General features: G+C 41.1%; 1 protein-coding gene across 3 annotated transcripts in view; it reads right to left on the bottom strand.

Annotated features, from left to right (window-relative positions):
• Window positions 1–3,822: 3,822 nt before the first annotated feature.
• Window positions 3,823–11,399, bottom strand: part of shcbp1 (SHC SH2-domain binding protein 1) — a 63,510-nt gene continuing 55,933 nt past the window's right edge. For all 3 annotated transcript variants that reach the window (XM_049717448.2, XM_049717447.2, XM_049717445.2), the window contains 2 exons: window positions 5,382–5,523; window positions 3,823–5,119 (listed from right to left, as the gene is read on the bottom strand). In XM_049717448.2, the coding sequence (XP_049573405.1) occupies window positions 4,803–5,119; window positions 5,382–5,523 (459 nt within the window). In that variant the 3' untranslated portion in view covers window positions 3,823–4,802. The remainder of the gene's footprint in view (window positions 5,120–5,381; window positions 5,524–11,399) is intronic.

Raw genomic sequence — 11,399 nt, 5'->3', positions numbered from 1 at the left:
TATAATTATATGCTTAAAATGTTTCTTTTATTTATTTAATATGTGAATATACTTGTCTGCTTATGTACTTTATTCAATGAGGTTTGAGCATATCTGTTTTTGTAGCTAGGCAGGACTTTTTGTATTTCGACCCCATTCCTTCAACCTTTTAAAACACAAAGAATACTGTAAGAGGATTGAGGGTCTTGTTCAAAACCTTTTACAAGACAACTCTTTACGCTTGTATACCTCAAAATGGGAATATTTAAAGTAGAAAATCCCCAGCTCTCACTATCATTTTGCACAAATATGAAGAAACATAACTTAGCAGAAGAAAAAGTAGTGAAAAAATACTTTTGATTAACAATCAATTTAAAATTTAAAAAAAATTAAAATGACAAATTGTCTTCACTTTTAAAAATACAGATATTGCTAGCAGTTTTTGTTACCATTGATCTTGAAGATTTTCACTAGTCTACGGTTTCAAACTTAGCTATTCATCACTTTGTTGTTTAGCCTATACTGTATACAATAAAAGGCGTGTTTATAATAAAAGGCCCTCTGAAGGAAACTATGACTACAATGCGTAAAATGAGTTTGACACCCCTGATTACCGTAGGTTATGCGGGCATTTGGAGGCTTTCATGTATAAATGTCCAGCTTGAGTGCATAAGAACTGGCAGCATTGCAAATTGCCCAGATCTTCAGTCCGTATTTTGCCGGTTTGGACGGCATTTACAGTAATCCCTCGTTTTTCGCTGGGGTTACGTTCCAAAAAGAACCCGTGATAGGTGAAATCCGTGAAGTAGAAACCTTTATTTTTTAACATTATTATACAGGTATAACATTGAAACCAAGGGACAAAACTTGTTTTCAGGCCCAAGCATTTGTTTAACAAAGAGAAATAAACAATTTCTTCCAGATAACTACAGTAAAATAATCATTTTAACCATCAGCACGTACTATATAGTGTGCCTCTGTGGTCTGACTCCGCTCTGTCGTGTCTTTTTCATCTGCAGCCATAACACAATGCACTGTGAAAAAAATCTGTGAAGCAATGAGGCCGTGAAAGGTGAACCGTGATATAGCGAGGGATGACAGTACTGTTTGAACGAGCAGCGCCCTCCGAAAGAGATGAGCTTCTCATTCACATTGCCATCCCAGCCAGGATTAGGGTTGATTTTCAAACAAGTGCCTCTTGAATTCTCAGCTCCACAGAACTCCCTGAAGCTTTAAGACACTGAACAAGCATGCACAAATGCAGATGAAAACTGAAACTGACGTCATACAGGCTGCTCTCTCGGCAATGAAAGTATTGTATTTCAAACACTTGATTTTGCAAAAGACCTTCCACCAGCAGCTCTACAATTATAAAGGGGTCCATGCAAACAATGCGCATGCACACGCACACACAAACGCTCAGACACAGACACAATCAGACACACGCACTCACACGCTCAGACACAGACACACACAAACACACACAAACACACTGACGCACACGCCGTACACGCACACACACGCACACGCACACACACACACACACACACACACACACACACACACACACACACACACACACACACACACACACACACACACACACACACACACACGTTCACCGTGTGTTGTGGAGTAGGAAACTAAGAATGTACAAATTGAGCATTCAAAATGCAACACATTTAATGTAATATTATATTTGCTTTAACTCTATATCTATTTTTGTGAATGTATTATTTCTAAACTTGTTTTCCCAAAGAACCATAAAACCTTTAAAACTTGGTATGTGCACATGTGAAGCCCTTTGAAACTTGTCTGTGATTTAGGGCTATATAAATAGATTTGACTTGGTACGTAAAACTGCAAAGGTAAAGGTGTAAAGCCCAAATAACTAAAACAAGAGCAAAAATACTATCTCTATTCATCCATTGTATAAACCGCCTTTTCCTCATGAGGATCAGGGGTGTGTTGGAACTTATCCCAGCTGACTTCGGGTAGTCTCATTAAGAGTAATTCTGAGTTCAACACCATTTAGAGCACAAAAATCTCTCAAAATTATTGAATGCTCTCATAGGATGATACATCTCATGTGGACTTCAGGGTGAGCTGCACCAAGTTCCTGGGGGTGCACATCAGTGAAGACCTCTCCTGGTCCGTAAACAACGCGTCACTGGCAAAGAAAGCTCAACGCCGCCTGTACTTTCTGCGGAAGCTCAGGCGTGCATGTGCTCCTCAGGCAGTCCTGTCTACATTCTACCGTGGCACCATTGAGAGCGTCCTCACCAGTTGCATCGCTGTCTGGGGTGGTAACTGCACTGAACAGAACTTGAAGGCCCTGCAGCGCATAGTGAATACGGCTGGTAAGATTATTGGTGCTTCGCTCCCCTCCCTGAAGGACATTTACACCTCCCATCTCGCCCGCAAGGTAACCTCGATTGCCAGAGATGTGAGTCACCCGGCTCACTCTTTGTTTGACCTTCTGCCCTCTGGGAAGAGGTACAGGAGCCTGCACCACCAGACGCGCCAACAGCTTCTTTCTCCAGGCTGTTAGGGCCCTGAACTCGCTACCCCCTTCTGCGTAGCGTGCGGCACTATTGCACTATTTTCGGGAATGTCTGCTGTACGCGCACTTGCTCCTTTTTTTTTCTGCTCCTCTTATTTATTTATTTATTGTTGTGTTATTTATTCATTATTTATTCAGCACGCTTTTGTTATACTTGTTTACTTGTTTGTCTGTTGTGAGCCATGTCTTGTCACCGTGGGATAGGGGGGAACGAAATTTCGGTTTCTTTGTGTGTCTTTGGCATGTGGAGAAATTGACAATAAAGCTGACTTTGACTTTGACTTTTGATTATCGTCACCATTCGACGAATAAATGCGAGTGGAGGTGCTCATTATGCTACTGCGTTACATCGACTCAAGCGTCATTGCGCTTCTTTCGCTCCTCTAAGCACACGTCGCATTTTGAAGAAGCACGCGCCGTGTGACTGTTTTTTGGCCAGGCTTTCCAAATAATCCCCCCCTCCCTGCCCAATTGGGTGTGTTTAGCAAGGTTTTCTTTGTAAGTCTAAAAAGAGAAAACCTGAAACTTATAAGTCTTTCATATATAGACATTGTTAAATGCCATCGACTCTGTGGCGCCGCTACGTCTGAAAACGCGCCACAGTTTCTACTCTGGTTCACAGATGAAACACGTACGCTTAAGCAATTATGTAGAAACCATGAGGGCAAATGGAGTTTAACCAAACTTGAGGTTTTCCATCAGGCATGGCATGACAGCCTCTTGAAATATAAAGATGCGCTTATCTTAGCAAAAACTCATTATTTTTCGCAAGTCATTAATCTCAATAAAAACAACCCTAAATACCTAGTTGATACAGTGGCAAAGCTAACATTACGTTAGCCGACCCCCAATAGCTCCTTCCACTCAGCTGACGAGTTCATGAAATTTTTCGCTCGAAAGATTGAATCCATTAGGAATGAGATCAAGATGACCATTCCAAACGCTCAGTTGAGACCGCCGATTACCGGCGCTGACGACCATGCAATAACCCTCTCAAATTTTAAAAGTGTGTCCCTTGAAAGGCTTACACAATTGGTTAGTGCAGCTAAACAAAATCATGTTTACTCGACCCGCTTCCAGCCAAACTATTTAAAGAATTATTTCAAATTTTAGGACCGTCTGTCTTAAATATAATTAATCTGTCTGTCTCCTCTGGGATAGTGCCAACAGCCTTTAAAACCGCTATAATTAAACCGCTACTACAAAAGTGCCAAAATTAAAAGTGAGATCAATGAAAATATATAAAAGCTTGAAATTTCAGAACAAATAAAAAGACAAAATATTGTTCATCTCAAAATTCTATTTGTAAAGACGTCAAGTGACTACAGTTAAGTGACACACATTTTACATCCAAGTTAAATAGGTGAATTGAATGCTTGTTCAGGGAAAACATTTGTGTATTAACAGACAATCTGTACTAAATGTTGCCATGTGGAAGAATACCTTTTACTTTTTGTGATCATCTCGACAGGCTCAGTGCACTCAGCAAAAACCAACAACAAAATACAAAAATACTGAACAATAACAAAGAAAGGTATTCCTCAAAACAATTGTGAGTCAGTTTGTGAATAACTATATATTAAAAAGAAAACATTTGAACAGTGGCATTAGGTTTTAGAGGCCAGGACACTATATTGTAAAACTTAAAAAATTGGTATTCGTTTGTATGACCTCTACAGTACGTTTATTGCCTTTGCTCGGTATGCTTCTTCTTTCTCATCCATCTTGATACGCCTACTGTTGCCAATATTGGTTGAGTCACATACAACTATTACACAAGGGGATAGATACGTACCTTCACCACCTTGAAAATGCATGGTCAGGTCCACAACTATTTGGACAGGATTGTTCTGATTATGCCTTTAGACATTAGCACAATGGATTTGGAATATTAAATGCAAGATGTGATTAAAGTGTGGACTTTTAGCAAGTTAATTACTTGATCTCAACTTAGTGAGCACAAAAATGAATGCAAATAGCCCTAAAACAAGCAGAATCTGAACTGGCAGCAGTGAAGGCAAAAGTCCTGTGCGAAGCAGAGTCTATGACACCAAACTTAAGGCATTCAAACTGTTAAGGATTTTCGAGTATTAAAAATGGTTATACTGCATTTAGAAGTGTGTCAATTGCCCACAAACCTCTGGGACCATCAAAATAATGGTACCTTGCACAAGTTTAACACGCGCGCGTCACACGCACGCGCGTATATATATATTAAACGGTTAAGTCAATTTGTAGATCAGAGTGTTGTTTGGATTTCTTAGTATAAAAAAGTGCCAAAGTCACCCATGCCATTGCGTTTGAACTGGTTTCCCTCAATAGATATGAATATCTTGTGGTCAATAATGTCTTGCAGAGCAAGTGTACAGGATGTGTTCTTGTTCACGCTTGGCTGACGACAAAACTGCCAGTTCCTTGCCGAGTTGGCATTACGGTCTTGATGTGTATTCTCTGTCAATTTGGGTGGAGCGTCTTCTGAATTGCTTGTAATCTCGCTTGATGAGGGGATTGGGTGTCCAGCAACATTTTTCCGCAGTCCGTCTTCAAACCTCTGTTCAACATCTTTTACTAGCTCATCTAGAAGAAGAAGGAGCTTGATTAAAAATGTTACATTTATGGCACTCTAGTATAATAGTATACACCTCAGGTGTCAAAACTCAAGGCCCGCCTTATAATTTTATGTGCCTGCAAAGGCAAACCATGTGTGCCATATTTATTGCTAAAACACCAAAACTGCAACTTGTCCACACTTAAAAATGACTTTTTAAAAGGGCAGTGCGGGGCTTTTATGGAGTAAAAACATGATGATGGAAATAACGAGCATTTAGAACTACTTTACCTTTGTAAGCACAATTGTCAAGATGAATGTTCCTGTCAGTGTGAGTGGGTTTTACAAGAATCACCCCATAGCCTTCATTATTATGAATCACATTGTTATCCATGGTAATGGAAGGGATCACCTCCACCTCATCAATCAAGTCCTGTAATTATGAAAATATATTAAATATTATTACATTTAATATACAATAGTAAATCCTCTATATGGTTAGTGATCCTATTTGGCCTATGTGTTTTCAAGAGATGATAGAAGAGTGCCAGGTTATTTTGTGTCTGTATTGCAATGTTGTTTTTAAAGGGGAAGTCGACCCTGAAATGTTCTTAGTAATGTGTTCTGTGCAGCCCAACTAGTAAAAAACCAGTGTTCTGATTATTTTATTTGTGGAATATGAATTAAACAGGGTCAGGTCTCTGAAGCTGAGCCGTGATTGGTTGTGACCTGAGACCTAGAAACTATATCATTTTCAGTCAACAGCAAGTGGCAAAATGGCCAGCCCCTGAGATGGATATCAGGGTTCTTGCAGGTTTGAGTAAGTGAAATTTAAGAGCTTTTAAAACAATCATGCATATAAATTTAAGACCAACACTGTGTATTACTAGAAACATTATAATTATCTCAGACATTCTCAAAGCATGTCATTTATTGAATCAGTCGTAGAAAAATATCAAACAAACTCATAAAACATACCGTATTTTCTGCACCATAAGGCACTCCGGGTTAAAAGGCGCAGACTCAATTGCGGGGTCTATTTTGTATTTAATCCACATATAGGGTGCACCGCATTTTAGGGCGCATGCATGCCATGACTTACAGTAAACAAAAACAAAAAACCCGTCACGGGCGCAAGCCTGCGAGTTCGGTTGTACTTTATTCTACAGTCTAACCATGTACTCTACTGTACTCACATTATTGTTAATCAATATTCATACGCAAATCCGTCCAAGTCCTCATCTTCTGTATCTAAATTAAACAGTTGGGAAAGTTCACCATTAAACATGCCAAAAAGCTCTAATTGTACCTCGTAAGCATGTCTCGTTGTCTATGCCATTTTAGAGAGTCCTTATACTGTTTTCTTTTTACAAAGGATGGTATTTATTTATCAATGGCGGCGGAGGTATGTACTCAACGTGTTACGTACAGTGATTGGTTTACCGCCCCGATCTACGTAAAATGTAATGTTCTCTGATTGGTTCATTAGGTCTACATATTACGCTTGTATATTACGTCTCTGTGTGGCGGAAGCCACACAAAACAACTTTGTCTTTGCCTATGCCATTTTAGAGGGTCCTAGTGCTGTTTTCTTTGCACAAACGATAGTATTTATTTATCAATGGCGGCGGAGGTACGTGCTCAACGTGTTACGTACAGTCCTCTAATTGGTTTACCACACAGATTTACGTAAAATGTAATGTCCTCTGATTGGTTCATAAGGTCTACATATTACGTCTGTGTACGTATTAAGTCTCTGTGTGGCGGAAGCGACACAAAACAACTTTACAGATTTGCACAAACAAATCAATATTTATCAACGGCGGCGGAGGTACGTACTCTACGTGTTATGTACGGTCCTCTGATTGTTTTCTTGCCCCAATCTACGTAAAACGTAATGTACTCTGATTGGTTCATCAGGTCTTCATATTACACCTGTATCATACAGAAACCATACGAACAACTTTGGAGATGGCCTAATGGTGCGGAAAATACAGTAATCAAAATACTGATGATGATAACAGAACTTCCTGAGATCCATATTCGCAACACACTCATACATACAGTACATCCTAACCCTACACGTATCTGACTTCATCTCCTTTAGCACTGATCTCAAATCAAGGACTTTCATTTTAGCAAGTTTTTCTTTGTGCTTCTAAGAGCATTGGACTTGGCCAGAAGCTGAGCCATCTTAGAGCCATCCTTGCGCTCAGTTTCTTTTGCAAGGGCATCTGTTTCTCTAGCAAGACAGTAACGTAACAGGAAACGTAACGGGAGCAAGTCAGTGAGTTCAGTTGTTCTTTATTCTACTATTTAACCATGTAATGTACTGTACTACCATTATTGTTAATCAATATTCATACGCGAATCCATCAAAGTCCACATCTTCTGTATCAGAATTAAACAGATGGGCAAGTTTGCCATTAAACATGCCAAGTTGACTCTCGTCATCAGTCAAACTCGTCACATTGCTTTTTGGCAATGATTCCGGCTTTCCAGAAAGCTTTAATTGTGCCTCGTATGCATGTCTCTTTATCAATGCCATATTAAAGGGTCCTAATGTTGTTTGTTTTGCACAAACCGATACTATTTATCAATCGCAGCGAATGTATGTACTTTATGTATTACGTACAGTTCTCTGATTACCATGGTCTATGTATTTTACGTAAAACGTAATGTCCTCTGATTGGTTCATCAGGTATTCATATTACGTTTACATATTGCGTCTGTTTGGCTTTCTTCTTAATTTCATTTATCAAGCACACTTCACTAATAAAAATATGCAGTGGATGGATTCTACAAAGACTAGAGAAGCTCATTGCATGATCAAGGATGCGCTTTAAGCCAGTAAAATCATGGTCTCTTTTGCTTAAGAAGGGAAAGGTAACAGACAGGTACCGCTTCTCTATGGATGGAACCACTATCACGTCCATCACGGAAAATAGCCAGTCGGGAAGTTTTTTCATCACAGTCCCAAAGACTAAATATTCATCCAGAGAACCAGCAAGGAGCTTGAGGGGTGATTGAGATGTGTCGACAGATCTGGCTTGCCAGGGAGATTCAAAGCCTGCATTTACCAGCATTCCATTCAGCCCCGCATCCTCTGGCCTCTACTCATGTACACAGTACCCATCACAACTGTAGAGTTCATGGAGAGAAAGATCAGAAGCGACTTGCGAAGATGGCTTGGCCTACCCCAAAGCTTGAGCAGTGCTGCCCTGTACGGCAGTAGTCACACCTTGCAGCTTCCGTTCAGTGGACTCACTGAAGAGTTCATGGTGAGAAGAACTCGGGAAGCCCTGTAATACAGGAAATCCAGGAATGATGAAGTGGCATCAGCTGGAGTCCAGGTGCGGACAGGCTGGAAATGGAGGGCCAGCGAGGGTCTAGAAGTAGCAGAGTCGCGACTGAGGCATAAAGTACTGGTCGGGTCAATAGGCTCAGGGCTGGAATTGGTTATTTCCAATCAACCAGGGTGGACAAGGCCCAGGGAAAACAGCGGCAACACCTCATTCAGGAGGACGTGCAGGCAGGCATAGAGGAAGAACAAGCTAGCAGGATGGCGGGAATGCGACAACAAGGAGAGCATGGACCAAATGGGAGAGTGTTTTTCAATGGAAGATCACCTGGGCCAACATCTGGAGAGCAGACTCCCTTAACACCAGGTTCCTAGTCCGAGCTATTTATGATGTCCTACCGAGTCCTGCCAAAGTCCATGTCTGGGGCAAAGCAGAGACACCATCCTAACCCCATTGTCCAGGACGAGGATCCCTGGAACACCACTTCAGCAGCTGCCCAAAAGCCTTTGGAGAGGGGCGTTATCGCTGGACCCACGACCAATTACTGAAGGCGGTTGCTGAGAACATAGCCAAGGCCATTAACACCACCAAGGGCCACAGCAAGCCTGTTAGGGTTTTCCAGGTTATCTTTATCGTAGGATTATGTTGGAATGTAGACTATAATGATTAACCAATCTTGTCTTGCTCTCACAACGTAGTAAAGTAAAGTGGTTGCTTCCTCTGCTTGAGTGACCAGCTGCAGAGGAAGCAATCAAAGTTGTTCTGTTTCCCACAACATCGTAAAACACCCCCTGCTCTGATCTTACCAGAGGCCGGGGGTTCACCAAACCTGTCCACTCTCACCCCCACTCTGTTCCTCCTAATAAATATGCCCTTGCAGGAAGGAGACTTTTCAGACTTCATTCGATAATCGCTGTTCAGACAGCGACGAATGGACTCTCCACCTGCAGGTGTCTAAAAGAACTTGCTTGTCTCCTGTTTGGTTCTTGCAAAATAAGTTGGAGTGAGCAAATCTCTAACAAAGCCTGTCCATCAGGTTTCACAGAGCCCGAGAGAAGCCCACTAACCAAGGTCAGGTCTTCTCAGAACTGCCACAGACTAGCAGCTAGAAGTAGATCTGGTCGAACAGCTGAAGATTCCAGCAATAATTATATCTACACGGCTCCGGCCAGATATGATCAATGTTTTTGATTCCACCAAGAAATTCTGGAACTCACAGTGCCCTGGGAAGAACACATGGGGGAGGCAAATGAGAGGAAGCGAGCCAAGTACCAGGAGCTGGTGGAGGAGTGCAGGAGCAAAAGCTGGAAGACCTACTGTGAACCCCTGGAGATGGGATGCCGAGGATTTGCAGTGTGGTACCTTTCCAAAGTCCTCACCATGTTGGGCCTTACCGGTGAGGCAAAGATAAAGGCCAGGTCTGCAACTTAAGCCGCAGAAAGAGTCATAGGATAGCTGTGGATCAAGAGGGCTGATCCGTGGATGTAATGCTGGTGGGACACAGGCCGGAGTCTGATCATCTCCGGTCGGGTCGCCTGGGTGAGGGTGTCTGATGTTGAAAGACCCAAAACACCCAGTGACCCCAGGTTACAACACTGATGATGTGTCCCAGTGTATCAGCAAGATGTATTCTTCATATGGATTTCAGAATCAGAATCAGCTTTATTGGCCAAGTTTGTGCATGCCAAACAAGGAATTTGACTCCGGTTGATCTCAGTCTCTGTACAACATTTAAGTGACTAACAACATTCAGGTTACTAACAACATTTAAGTGGCAAGAAGATGATATTATTGCCCAGTGATGTCTCTGGGACTATGAGTGGTGTAAGTTCATCAGAGCGACAGCCTGGGAAAAGAAGCTGTGTCTGCGTCTGCTGGTTTTGGCGTACCACGCTCTGTAATGCCGTCCGGAGGGGAGTAGTTCGAACAAACTGTGACCTGGGTGAGAAGGGTCTGCAGAGATGTTACTTGCACGTTTTCCTGGTCGTAAAAAGTCTTCTCCTCTTTGTGTATTCAACTGATTAGTCATGCATTACAATTTTGTAATGTTCTAGAATCCAAAAGCTTTATTTTGGGACCTTTATCAGACATGAGTTTAAAATGTGATTAATTACATTAATTAGATATCCAGCAACTAATTAGATTATCTTTTAATCGCCTGACAGGTCTAGTGTTCAAATGAGTATATTTCTATTTAGGTTAGTGGCCTTTTCCCAAGAAGGTTCCAAGATGATGAAGTGCATTACAAAGTCAACTTTAAGTCAATCAGGCATTGGGACAGTACAGGATATCAAGTTGATGGGAGCAAGCAGGAGCATAATTATCCAATAGGGAGAAAAAAATCTTTGAAGAGAAAGGGGGCAACAAATTAGGGCTACATGATATTGGGAAAGCATGTGATATGTGATAAGGATGTTAACTATAGCGATATAGATGATATTGCAGCATTTAACATGGACCTAAAGATATTACATTTTATAATATAATGAAAGAATTAAATTTTTTCATTGTCTTAATTCATTGTAATCCCTCTCAGATAACGTTCAGCCATTGGGTGGTGAGGCACATTTAAAGTTGGATCTGACAGCTCTAGTGTTCAAATGAGTATATTTCTATTTAGGTTAGTGGCCTTTTCCCAAGAAGGTTCCAAGATGATGAAGTGCATTACAAAGTCAACTTTAAGTCAATCAGGCATTGGGACAGTACAGGATATCAAGTTGATGGGAGCAAGCAGGAGCATAATTATCCAATAGGGAGAAAAAAATCTATGAAGAGAAAGGGGGCAACAAATTAGGGCTACATGATATTGGGAAAGCATGTGATATGTGATAAGGATGTTAACTATAGCGATATAGATGATATTGCAGCATTTAACATGGACCTAAAGATATTACATTTTATAATATAATGAAAGAATTAAATTTTTTCATTGTCTTAATTCATTGTAATCCCTCTCAGATAACGTTCAGCCATTGGGTGGTGAGGCACATTTAAAGTTGGATCTGAC

The sequence above is a fragment of the Syngnathus scovelli genome, chromosome 4 (genome assembly GCF_024217435.2).
Source record: "Syngnathus scovelli strain Florida chromosome 4, RoL_Ssco_1.2, whole genome shotgun sequence".
NCBI classification, from domain to species: Eukaryota; Metazoa; Chordata; class Actinopteri; order Syngnathiformes; family Syngnathidae; genus Syngnathus; species Syngnathus scovelli.
Note: the sequence above shows the minus strand (reverse complement) of the source record. Positions and strands in the feature narration are given on the sequence as shown.